Genomic DNA, 13512 nt, shown 5'->3' on the forward strand with positions numbered 1-13512 from the left:
TGTATATATTTACTATTATCTTCCTTTTTATTCTTTTTATTTTCATTTTTATTTTTCTTATATTTTTATTTTCATTTTTATTTTTTTTTATCCTTATTTTTCCTTTATATTAGTTTAATTAAATCGAACATTCTTTCAGAGGGTACAATTTCAAATTCGTCAAAGGTGAGTAATTTGACTCGTTATTTTACCTTTCTATTTAAAGTTACCATTTTCTTAAATTGAGACAACTGGAAATCATGTAGTACCGAAAGGGCAGTTCAATGGTGTTAACCCTTCCTTGACTGTAACCGACTCCCGAATCTGACACACCTTTGGTAAGACGCAGATCAGGTAAGAAATAAGGTATCTGATCTACCCATTTGTTCTAAAATAAAAAATCGGTGGCGACTCCAAATCACTTTTCCTAAGTCGAAACCCAATTTTGAAATCCAACCGAAAGACGGTTCCGACACAAACAACCGATGAACCCACTCCCTCCTTTTGGCTTCTAGGTGCTTGCGTTGGACTGATGTGGCTGCTCATGGTGGTGCGGTGCTGATATGAAAACAATTCGGTCACTTGCTTAGTTTGGATGTAAAAACTGGTCTCCATCCTTTTGGGCTCTTAGCATAGAATGTGTGTACTAAAAATGAATTCAAAACTCATCTTTTAGGAACCCATGAAGTTATTGCAACAAATATTGGTTAGAAAATCAGGCTTTTAGCATCACCGAACCAATACAATTGCATGATGAAGAACAAAAAAGTTAATCCATTGGGGACCGGGAATATGAACCCGACGTGAATCGAACACGCAACCTTCTGATCTGGAGTCAGACGCGCTACCATTGCGCCACGGATCCCACGTTAAAGCTGTTTCTAGTTACATATTTATATCGTTTTCTAAATAGTCTTCTAACCAACAGATGTTAACACGAAAGAGTGGATCGTCAGGATTTCACTCCTATAATATTAATTATTTTTGTCAACTTCATATTTTTAATTTTTTTTAAAAAAATCTAGTATTTTAAATAAAAATATTAATTTGTAATAATTTTAACGAAGTAATTCTTGTATGTAGATACTCTTGTTGCATAATACTACTATAAAACAAAGACATTAATCCTGATAAGTATAAATAAATTAATTAAATATTGTATTATTCAAAAAACTGTTTTTTTTTTAAAGTAATTTATGGTATAATGATGTTCTTCAAGAGTAATATAATATTTCTAAATTTGAACACTCGAATGTTTTAAAGTGAAATTTGCAAACTAAAAAAAAGTCATTTATATTTACCCAACAAAAACAGTAGATATGGCCAAAAAAACACGCAACATGAACTCACCTGCAACAATTACTATATATATCTTGCTTTTAAATACTTATTAAGTATAAATCTAAAAGCTTATATTTAAAAATAAGAATATCTAATTAATATATGCAGTAAACTAGATTGAAAAGATCGTCCTCGTCTCTGTAGTATTTACTCCGGATTAGTCGATCAATAGATCAAAAATCAATGGTTATACCCAAAAAAATATCTAACTAATATGAGTATGAACTAAGTTACTTTAATGGTAAAGAAATTGTTGATTTTTTCTGAGGATTCGGATTTAATGTTAAAAATTATCTTTGAACATATATTATATTGTACTTATCTCATATTAATAAAAAAAAACTAATGAGATATATTTTTACCCTATCCACTAATATATATATATATATATATATATATATATATATATATATATATATATATATATATATAGGTCTATCCACTAATATTGTTGTATGGTGGGTACATTTTTCTAATCAATTCGAATGAGCAGGCAGCATGTCTCCATAAGATGCCAACCCCAAGCTGTAAACATGATCCTATAACCTGTAAGACATCTGAGAATATAGAGTGGCCCGAACAAGTCCTGGATCCACCGGAGCTACAACCATCTGGATTTAAACAACAAAGGCAGGAACAAGTTTTCCTTCCAAAGACATGGTGAAATCTGGGACCAGAACGACCACCAACACCAATGTCCCAGAGCTGAGCACCGTCTCCACCATCCCCAAACAAGCATGTTGGCGATCCTGGTGGCTACTTGTTATATAAAGTTAAAGCCAAATGAATGCCTCCGATATGAACATGAGCATAGCCTTGCGTTGGTGACGGAGCCAGTAGTATCGGATGTTGGTAAAACAATGTGACTTGGATCGATTCTTTGGGTTTAATGGGAGGATCGAGGAATTTTAAGGGACTTGAAGGAAGTGTAAGGCTAAATTTAAAGCCTTGCAAAGATTAATATCAGAAGTTTCTGTCCTGATTTTTCTGATTTTTCTTGAATGTGACTGAAATCGTACTGGTATACCATCCTTTATGTGTGTAAGGATTTTAAAAAACCCACCCAAAAATCATCCAAGTAGCAATAAGTTGTTCAAGCGAAAGTCCAGTAGCTTATCCGGAGATGAACACGGGTTGGAACTTGAAGATTGGTTCATCACTCCCATCGTGCATGAATAAGAAAAAGCAGGAATAAAATAATTTTATGTAAAGTTAACAAGATAACGTAGATGAAACTTAAATAAAGTAGCAACACTTGGATATGAAAATGATAATTGAACACATAGTACAAGGTCAAAAAAGAGATCCAATTCAAGTTTTTAGCCAAAACATGAAAAACATCATCCTATCAAAGTAGAATACGGTGGCTCAGCTCTCAGTTTGCTCCCTCAGCCTCCTAATAGTACTCCTCACTGTCACCGCACTAGCAGTGCTGTTCAATTAACAAATGCAGCACTGGTAAGTTACTTGGACATCCAAAGAAACGAAAAAGAATTGTGAAAGGCGTACAACAGGGATCCTTACTTCATGGTATAAGCACCGCCTGCTTTGACTTTCCCACAATCCTTGCAGCCCCATATTCCTACAGCTTTTCTCTTCACTGCATACTGTGAGAGAAGTGTTTTATTAGAACTACATGCAAGTCATACACGAAAGAGAAATAGATGAAAAAAATTTCGTCAAAGATTAACAGAGAAATGCACCAAAAAGACGGGGAAAGGCCTTAGAAATAAGGGATCAAATGACAAACAGAAGCATCCTACCTTTCCACAGAACTCGCAGAAGTACTTGCTGTGTTGACTAACCTCCATCTTCTTAATTTGCTTTCTCAAACTAGCACCATAGCGGGTACCTTAATTACACGACAAGAAATAAGAAACTAATAGAGTTTTTGAAGAGAGAGAATCACATTAAAACTTCGATTTACTCAAGAACCTAATAGAATAAATAAAAGCAATAAAGTACTTCAAAGAATACTGGAATTGCAATAATTTCAAGCAAAATCAAATCACAGGGAAACGCAATAGTACTAATTATTCCTACATTGTGTGAATACTATCTACCTAGAAGCCATCTTTAAGAAAAAACAAAGACGTCATAAAATATCCCTACCATATTTTCCAACAATTCCAGCCTTCTTGGTTCTCTTTGTCTGCATCATAAGGAAAAGGAGTTAACTACTAATTGCAACAAGAAACAACATGAGACGATTAACACAAATCAATCCCATTAGATCTTCAAAAAACCAGAGTAATTAGGTTATAAACAATGACAATCCTAACTTAATTCCTTTCCTACCAAACTAGTATTTTGATAATGAATCAAAATGCTTTAAGTAACACCAGAACAAATGACTGAAAACGAAACCAAGCCAAAAATATGAATAATAAACTAAATTTATTAACCCAACTTTTGTAATATGAAAAATATGAAGGGAAAACATGAATACATTGCAGAACCACTAAAACACCAACAGAACTAGTACAAAACTTCTACTTAAGCTAAAAAAGGGAGATCCATATCATCTCCAGTTTATTCTTCTTGTTTAGCTTACCAAAAACGTCAACAAACAAAAATTTCGTAGAAAGCATTTTTCTCATTAAACAAACATATCTATAGACGTACAAAGCCGATAGTAAGAGAATTTTTTCCCGAAAGAGAGATAAGAGAAATACCATTGTTGGAATGGGATGATATCTGGCCGCCTGGTCTCTGAAGTGAAGAGCGGCTTGTTGCGAGAATGCAACGCAATCAAATGTGAATTAGGGTTTCTCTTGCTATGTTTTTATAGAAGCTGATCGATGGGGGAATTTTGTGTTCAGGCCCATTTGTATTCAATACTAAGCAGCTTCAGAGCCCTAATCAATTACCATTTATAGCAATTCTTGTTATTCTCATAAGAAATTGTTCTCCCCCCCCCCCCCCTCCCTCTCAAAATTATATAACCCTAGACACCAATCCAACTAGTACACAATTGCTATACATAATATATTTTTCAATTAATATATGTAAGTTTTTTTTTTTTTTGATAAACTGTAAGGAATGATAATTTTACTTTTTTTTTCTTTCTAATATCTTTATATAAATATATGCTAAATTTTTTAATTTTAATTTTAATATTTTAATATGATCAGAATGTAGTATATGTATATGATTTCAAATATTTATAAACTTATTAGGTTTAAGTGACTTTATATATATATATATATATATATATATTAATTTTTTAACATTTTTCACTTAAAAATGAAATTATAATATAACTTTTAAATCAATAATTTATTTTTGATTGATCTAGGGTAAGTCGAATGACAGTATTTATTTCAAGATAACTCTCAACCTTTGACATTAAATGTTCACACCATGACATTCACGATACTCGAACACAGGCCCTCTAGAAATAACAATAATTCATTTACCATAAAAAACACTTAATCCCTACAATAAATTTAAATAAGTTGGGATATATATTTTTCTAATAAAAAATATTATGATACTTAAAATTTATGTATTTTAAAAATATATTTCATAATATGTCAAGGAAATAAGAGGGATTTGTTTTAGTTTAAATACGACATCTTATGTCAATCAAGATTAAATTGATACTTTTATCTGTAATCAAAAAATTGATTTTTCTTTTGTATAATATCAGTATATGATTAATTAATTAACTAATTCAGATCATGTATTATAGAGGTAATGATGACATTCTCAATCCCCTTTGCTCCATTTGCAAATGTTAGTATTACAACCTCTGATCTTACTTAAGAAATCTAGTGTCTAATCTCATCAGACCAACCGATAGTTAATACATCACAAATTTGATAAAAAAAATATATAATTTTTAAGTCTTAATATTTTATCTAATTTACTTGTTATATATATCAATTAAATAAAGGTATTTAACATATATATTTTTTTAAAATATAATATTGATTGTTTTAATTAATTAAAATAATCATCTTATTTTTAAATCATTATTGTAAATACTTGGTGGTATAGTGATTTTGAATAGGGAAAAGGATGACAAAATTGATTATACGAGGATGTCTAGATTTGGAAGTGAGAGGAAATGCTTAGTCGGATTAGTTAAGCTTAGATATGTATGTCCGACATCCTCTCCCATCCATGATGTATGAGGTTACCGAGTCAATTGCATGTATTAAGGAAGACACGAAATTTTCTAAACTCCTTTTCAAAAATCAGTTAAAATTATCAGATTTTAGTTTATTATTTCAATTTTGTTTTGACTTTGCATATTACAAGGTCTGAATAAGCCAAAACAATTGTTTGTTTAAAAAATTAAATTTAGGAAACTGAATATCTTTCCAAAATTATTTGATTTTAGTTTTCTTTCTTATAGGTTTTTATTTAAGGGCAACCTACTCTAAAAATCACTAAATTTTAGGTTGTGTATCGATTTTATCACTAAACTTTTAAATACTTCAATTTAAACACTAAACTTTCAATTTCATATTTAATTAAAGTACTTTGTCGATAAACCATTAATAATAGAATGACATGATAGTTTTTGGTGTTAACGTGAAAGCATAAAAAATAATTTTTTTATGTTGGCTCGTACTTTTTCGATAAAGTTAGGGAATTTTCACCTATTTGTAGTTTATGCCTAAAACCACCATTTGCTTGATGTCCTTTTTTTTATCACCATAAACACTAATAAACTCGTCTCATATTCTCTGTCACTTTATCAATTTAGATTTTCTCAACTTTTTCAAACTCGAAAATTATATATAAAATCTATCTTTTTTGGACTTTTGGTGTTTTATCATATTGGAGGAGTTTTGGATTATTTGTTTAAAAATTCAAATGTTGAGAAATATTCACTCGAGAAGACGAACAACATACTTCAAAAATAACCTCAACACATAATTAGAAGAGGAGATTAGAACAATAGGACATTGGGCATTTAAATGGATATTCATCAATTTTGAGTGGGTTTAGTAGAAAAACAATCTAAGAACAAGAGGAGAAGTGAAATATAAACTTTTTGGTATTGCTATTGCCGCAAATGACGACCAATAAAAGACGACAATTGGCCAAAAGCATCAATAAGAATAGTATACGATTTTTCGTATGAACAAAATTGATACTAAAATTAGATTTTAGTGCATAAAATTTAAGCATTTTAAAGTTTAGTGATAAAATTGATACACAAATTAAAGTTAATGGGAAAAAATAACTATGTCATTATGTCGTTGACGGTTTAACAATCCAATGCCCTAATTTAAATCCAAAACTAAAATTTAATGTTAAAATTGAAGTAATTTAAAATTCAATAGTTAGAAAGATATCCAACTTAAAATTCAATGATATACTATGTAGTTTTTCATACTTTAATTGAAACAGTAAATAGTGTTAACTAATTTTTAAAATTTTCAATAATTGTTTTTTCAAAATTTTGGAATTTCTTAATAATTTTTAATATATAATTTTTTTGAATTTTTTATTTAAAAATATATAATCATAGTTGGATATGTGTCATGTCCGGACAAGAAAAATTATAACATAGATCAGTTATCTTTTCTCATCTTTGAACTATATAAAGACCAAATTAGTCTTCTTTCAAAGAAATATTAGTTTGTTTAATTTCAAAATTAATAGGGACCTAAATTATATTTAAACCAAAATTATTAAATCCAGCTAATGATAACTTTAAAGTTTTGGATCAAAATATTATTTTTCTTAAACATAAAATAACTAAAGTGTCTCATTTTACAGTAGAGGAACTAAAATAACTTTTGTTGGTATAATACAATGAGTTATAATAGATTATAACATTAGATTAACATATGAAACTAAAAAATCAAAAAATCAAAATATTTTAAATTAAAATATATGGATTAAATTTAAATTTAAGCATAAAAAGAGGGATCAAAACCATAATTTACTTTGAAAATTTGTTTAAAGCCTCAGTTCTCGGAGCCAAAACCCTCTTCAGTCCCCGCCCAAACGACCAGCAAAGGTACAAACAGGAAAAGAAAAAAAAACACCTTAAAAGTATTTTATTTTCTTTTAAATAATCCAAATTCAATTTAGATCGAGACGAGAGGCAGTCGTGTCGAACTTTCAAAGAACTTTTCTTTAGATGCCGTTAATTGTTTTAATTAATTCTTTTGCCTTTTGATTTCGTCTGCGTTTGAGATCCTACGCAATCTTTTTTGGAAAGATTGAGGTTGTTTGCTTTTAGATTCGGGAATTAAATACTCACTCGTCATTTTACTGATTTGATCTGATTCGGATTTCGAAGCTTCTGTTTTGAGATAAACAGTTTGGTCTCTAGATTGAAATATGGATCGTTTAGCTGCCATCAGCGAAGAACTAGCGGAGATCGACGGACAAATCGCTGATATTCTTCGAGCTTTATCGTAAAAATTCAATTTCTGGGCTTTTACTTGTTTATGAAATGACACTGTAGATCTCAGTCAGATTCTACTGATATAAACATTGCTTCTTCTTTTTATTACATCGTGTTAAGAAAAGAAAACGATTCTTTTGTCAAAAAAGAAAAATGTGATTGTATCATCAGTTAAGGCTCTGTTGGAAGTAACTCGATCTCAGGCATTAAGATTTCATATAGATTATTATTTCTTCTTTCATATGTATATTGGCATTGTTTAAAAATTGTTGTGCTTTCATTGCAGAAATGGATTCCAGAAACTGGAGAAGATTAAGGATGTTAACAGGCAGAGTAGGCAATTGGAAGAGCTTACCGATAAAATGAGAGAGTGTAAGAGGTATTTTCGAGACGCTTACATTATGCTCTTTTTTTATTAATTTGGGCCTCGGGGAATAACAACTACTTCACAACCAAGGTCACTTGATTTTTAAAGGATATGTTAAGAGTGAATCTGAATAATGATGCTTTTAGTTATTTACATTATTAAGGAGAAAAAAATCTAAACTATAGCCAGTGGGGCGGATATAGAAATATTTTGAGGATGGGCACACATACATTAATAACACCAAATTTTCATATGGAGTGGGCATAAATAAAATTTTAGGAGCAGCACAATAAATAAAACGGATAACTAACCGAAGAAAATTCGGATTTCAGTACCCACCCTGAGTTAAGGGTGGATCCGCCACTGACTATGGCACCCTTATTGCCTTGATCTCTCCGCAAAGAATTGGGGTTCTAAGAAATTGGTCTTCTATGCTGTTGCTGTTGTGTGTTTACTAACGACTGTTTTTCCACCCGTTTGAATCAAAATAATTTCTATCATCTCTTTTCAGGCTCATCAAAGAGTTTGAGAGAGTAGTGAAGAAAACCGAGACTAGAATTGATGCAAATACACACAGGATGCTGAATGAAAAGAAGCAGTCAATGGTGATTTACTTTTTTTCTTTTTTTTAGTTAGGTCCTTTTACTTGTCATCCAAGTATCTTGTGTTCAAAATTTTCTGTGTTTGGGATTGTCATGCAGGTCAAGGAGTTGAATTCGTATGTTGCCCGTAAGAAGCAGTAAGTTTATAGAACCATTTGAAGTTATCCAATTTTCCTTTTATGGCTTCATGTTTTTACTATCTATAAATAATTTATAATGCTTATGGATAGTGTATATCTATTTTCAGAGTTACAAGCCACTTTCCCCATCCTCTCCAAGTCTCTTATCTTTTCACTTCAAGCACTAATCATTTGTTAAATGTTCAGTTTCATCTTGCTGATGTGTGATTTCTCTTGGTTTGACATTGTTGTTTTTGTGTTGCAGACATCAAAGCAATCTTGAGAGCAACAAACGAGTTAATCTCTTTGATGGGCCCAGTGAGAAATTTGGGGAAGAAAATGTCCTGCTAGCTTCGTGTAAGTATATCCACTTATTCTAGTTGATTAAATTATGCCGGAGTTCAAGTAGAAATATTGTGTAAAAATATTGACATAGGTAGACATTTTTCTTCTCAAATCAGTGTTCTCTTTTGGCATGGAAGGTATATTGATGAACCAAGTTGCAACTAGTATTATCTCTTCTATTTTAATTTTTACTTTTAGTTGTGGCCATAACAATTGTTAATTTAGTGTATAGTTTAGAGTGATTATCTAATTGTGGGGATTGTTTGCTGCGCAAGTAATTCTGTGCTACTGCTAGAGTGTACGTTGTCAAACACACTCAGTATGCAAGGTCTGAGAAAGCTTGATAAAGAAATCTGCAATCACTTGTTTTAACACTATCTTTCTGTTATACTAAGAGGGAATAGCGGGAACTTTACAATTTAAGAAATCGGTAGAATGTTGTAACGTAAACTCTTTTTAGGAAGTATTATTATTGTTTTAGAAATATCAGTTTTATTATTACTTTTAGGAAAAATATTAGGAGATTTTATTTATTAGTACTTTTTAGGACAAGCTCTTTTTCCATAGGCGAGTAAAGTTGCGTTAATTATTTTTAGGTTATGTTAATTATTTTTAGTAAGTATTATTACTATTTTAGAAGATATCAATTTTAATATTATTTTTAGGATGGATATTAGGATATTTTATTTATTAGTATTTTATAGTCTTAAAAGCTTAGAATTGTTTGCTCGGTAAGTCTTTTATTCAAACAAGTTATTTAACTTATATTTAAAGAGTCTAATTTGCATCAATAAAATTTAATTTAGAATCTTTAAAATGCCTGAAGGATCCTGGTTTTTCTTTTGATGATCTTTAAGGTTTCCGTCTTTCTTTGATTAACCTAGAGGTTTCAGTCTCATCGAAGTGAGATTAAAATCTTAGTACTCATTAAAAGAGACATCAAGATCTTTTTAAATATTTTTGACTTAAGTTTTATTGATGCAAATCAACATTTTTTAAATAAAGGTTATTTGAATAGAAGACTTACCAAGCAATCAATCTTATTAAGGAAAAACTTCTAAGAATATAAAATGCTAATAAATAAAACCTAATAGTACTTCTACTAAAAAATAATAGTATAACTAATCATCTTCTAAAACAACAATAATACTTCTTAACTTAACATAACTTAAAAATAACTAATGAAACGAATGTCAATAAGAGTTTATTCAATGGATAAAACTTATTTTATAATCTCTATAGCACTGTGAATTTCTAGATGTCATGAGTAAGTATGATCTTCCAAATATTTGTAAAAAAAAAAAACATAAAAAATTAAGCATACCCATATCTGATACTCTTAAGTATGGGTAACATAGGTTGTTCTTGATTATTTCACATTGATGGTTGGCTTGATGTTGGAATTTCCACTGGAAATAATGTATAGATGTCGATTTCTGCTTCAATTTTGGACTTCTTTCTGGCTGTTATGCAGCTATGACAAATCAACAGCTAATGGATAAAGGAAACCAAATGATGGATGAGACTGATCAAGCCATTGACAGGGCTAAGAAGGTGGTTGTACAAACTTTTTCTGCATTAGATTTGGTTAACATATACTGCATCTTCCTCAACCGAGAAATAATTCCTTGCATTTAGAGCTTTGGTTCTTTGAAGTTTCATTTTATGTTATTTTTTTAAAAAAAGAGGTAAAAAGTCATGGGATGTAATAACTAAATGGTAGACTAAATTCTTCCTGTCCCTTGTTTTTAATAGGTTGTCCAAGACACTGTTGATGTTGGAACAGATACTGCTGCAGCCCTCAAGGATCAGGTACCTAACTTGAAAGCATTAAAAAGTATCAACAACATAGGCTAATATATCTCAAGTTCAGATAATTGGTTTACTCTAGTTTGATATTCAAACTAAGAAGCTTTATTTTCCTCATATTTAGACTGAACAAATGAGCAGGATAGTTAATGAGCTGGATTCTATCAATTTCTCAATGAAAAAAGCATCTAAATTGGTCAAAGAATTTAGTAGGCAGGTAAATCTCTGAAACATCCACTTCCTTCCAATAATCAAATACTCTGTCTTGTGTTAAACTCTATTTACGAATTTCATTCCCTTTTTCTGCATAGATTGCCACTGATAAGTGCATTATGACAATGTTGTTTCTCATTGTTATGGGTGTCATAGCCATCGTCGTCGTCAAGGTACTACTCTTTTTCCCTGTCTCCTTCATTTATCTCTGAACTAAAGTTTCTTGCTATGGTATGAAAGATGGAAAAGAGTTAGGATCGAAAATTTGTTAAGCTACAAAACAAGAAATGATTATGAATCTTAACCGTTTGATTAACAAATCTTCTCAGCTCGTGAATCCAAAGAATAAGGACATTCTGGATATTCCAGGACTAGCACCACCTGCGATGAGCCGGCGGTTGCTTCGGTATCCTAATTGAAGAATTAGAATGAATTGCCAGATGAACGTGTCGGGATTATTCGCAGCAACTTTGAATTGAAGTTTGAAGCATAAACAGCCATATATCCCCGCTGGTTGTCAATGTGGAGAACTGATGTCATAGTAATAACCAATGAAGAGTTCGGAAGAACTTGCCATGGACCAAACCCCAGCTGTTATTTTTTTTATTCGTCAACTCGAATAACTTTGTCGGGACAGAAGGAATTGTCACATTTGACAGCATCCTTGAAATAAAACGGTTTTGCTTCTGTTTTGCCAAAATTATCCATATTCATGTTCATGATTACGACACAATCAACCAGGCACAAATTCAACAGTTCATAATTAAACATGGAAAAGAAACAAGGTCGAAAAGAGACAGAAAAGGTTTGTTTAGCAGTAATTGTCAAGCATGTCTGATGAAGTAGGCAGAAAATGTTCAGGAAATTAATAAAGAAAGCAGGGTTTCCCCTGAAAATGTTCAGAAAATTAATAAAGAAACCAGGCACAAATTCATGTTCTTGCTTGTAATGGCCTGAACCATGTGGACCGCCTTTTCCCCAGTCTTCGTTCCCCGTGGCTTCGGCTGCTGCTTTAAGTGAAGCTCTCATGTACTGCAAGTTCAACATTGAAGGTTGTTTAAATTAGATACATTACTCGAAAGTCAAAACATAAATAAAACAGAAACTTCATCAAATTTACCTTATCATAACACTGAAACTCTCCAACCCCGGGAAATTTCCATGATCCATTACTTTCTGGATAAGACTGGTATCTCAGTTCCCCCACAAAGTCCCATCCCCACTTGAATTTCCTGAAATAGAGTTTCCCAGAAAATGAATAAAAGTGCAAAAAACTTGATATTTGGGTAGTCGTCAGTGGTCCATCATTTGGATGGATTTTACACAAAAAAATGGCATGAATAGGAACATGAAATGATACTGACAGCTTTGTAGTATCTTTTTTTAATCTATCTCCTCATATCTATTCATATAGAGAAGAATGTCATCTAGTTTCTTGTGATATTTAGTTAAGAAGTTCACTTTTTATCTTTATTTTTAGTTTTTTACAGTTTCCCCGTAATTTCTGTTCTACCTGCCCTAGATCTTGCAGTAAACTAGAATTTCATAAGATTTCACTGTTTGAATTAGTAGGATGAGATTTTTACCACAATATCTCGTCCCAAGTAATCTCTGAACCTCTCACGGAAGCTCCTCATGTAATCTGAGTAAGCTCGAATAGGTGTTCTTCCTCTGAGTACAGGAACCGAGTCGCATCCCAAGGATAAGTACTCGGGATTCCTCCTCCCCTGTTTATCAGTGTAGACAAGGTCCGGGTCTCTGCTGATTTCTTCAAGCACCCATGGAGGCAATGGAGTACTAAACATTCAAGCAGAAAATTTCAGGTTTAGGCAAGAAAATTACAAACTCAAGATGTAAAGTAAAATACCTGCAAGAGTCTCCGACATTGCCACCACACTGATGAAAAGACAAGACAACTTGGAGCTTCAGACCATGCTTTTCGACCATTTTCACGAGCTCCGCATACCCTTCCCAGTTGTAGTTTAAAGATCCATCTCTCTCCACTAAACCCCACCAAGCGTCCACCATGACTCATTTAGCTTTGATCCGCATGTATGGGACTTCTTTTGGCTTTTAACATCGGATACCAAATAAATGGAATGCAAGTGCAAGCTTTTGGACATTAAAAATAGGAGAAGCTTGTGGCCAAATACCGTATTATGAAGCATGCATGGATCATTTATTTTCAACAACCAACAAATCAAAGAGTATTGCTCGCAAAACGAGACAAATAGTTAAAATTGAATAGAATCAACTTAACTCGAGCACGGATTTTTAATAAGCCAATACTAACTAGACTAAAATAGTTTGTGAATAAATCAAAACAATAATATATTAATTTTTTTAATTTTTAAAATTAAA

At 31.6% G+C, this 13512-nt stretch overlaps 2 protein-coding genes, 1 non-coding gene and 1 pseudogene across 4 annotated transcripts; 1 reads left to right on the forward strand and 3 right to left on the reverse strand.

Annotated features, from left to right (window-relative positions):
* Nucleotides 1–772: 772 nt before the first annotated feature.
* TRNAW-CCA lies at nucleotides 773–844 on the reverse strand. The gene has a single exon. It is a non-coding gene; the product is annotated as a tRNA-Trp (tRNA).
* Nucleotides 845–2510: 1666 nt separating this feature from the next.
* On the reverse strand, nucleotides 2511–4086 carry LOC120120842 (60S ribosomal protein L37a-1). Of its 2 annotated transcripts, XM_039140372.1 has the most exons (5): nucleotides 3996–4086; nucleotides 3433–3472; nucleotides 3084–3172; nucleotides 2845–2927; nucleotides 2511–2752 (listed from the first exon to the last, which is right to left on the reverse strand). In XM_039140372.1, exons 1-5 carry the CDS (start codon nucleotides 3996–3998, stop codon nucleotides 2689–2691), a joined length of 279 nt encoding a protein of 92 aa, XP_038996303.1. In that variant the 5' UTR covers nucleotides 3999–4086; the 3' UTR covers nucleotides 2511–2688. The 2 variants fall into 2 exon arrangements, with proteins under 2 accessions (XP_038996303.1, XP_038996302.1); XM_039140371.1 differs by lacking the exon at nucleotides 3996–4086 and having other exon boundaries at nucleotides 3433–3478.
* Nucleotides 4087–7629: 3543 nt separating this feature from the next.
* LOC120120857 (novel plant SNARE 11-like) lies at nucleotides 7630–11570 on the forward strand. The gene is made up of 10 exons (XM_039140384.1): nucleotides 7630–7706; nucleotides 7983–8075; nucleotides 8575–8668; nucleotides 8765–8802; nucleotides 9050–9141; nucleotides 10604–10683; nucleotides 10885–10941; nucleotides 11063–11155; nucleotides 11250–11324; nucleotides 11481–11570. The coding sequence occupies exons 1-10, from the start codon at nucleotides 7630–7632 to the stop codon at nucleotides 11568–11570; spliced, it is 789 nt and encodes a 262-aa protein (XP_038996315.1).
* Nucleotides 11571–11574: 4 nt separating this feature from the next.
* LOC120120888 lies at nucleotides 11575–13179 on the reverse strand (annotated as a pseudogene).
* Between the last annotated feature and the right edge of the window lie 333 nt (nucleotides 13180–13512).

This window comes from Hibiscus syriacus, unplaced genomic scaffold (assembly GCF_006381635.1).
Source record: "Hibiscus syriacus cultivar Baekdansim isolate YM2019G1 unplaced genomic scaffold, ASM638163v2 tig00110348_pilon, whole genome shotgun sequence".
Classification (NCBI taxonomy): Eukaryota; Viridiplantae; Streptophyta; class Magnoliopsida; order Malvales; family Malvaceae; genus Hibiscus; species Hibiscus syriacus.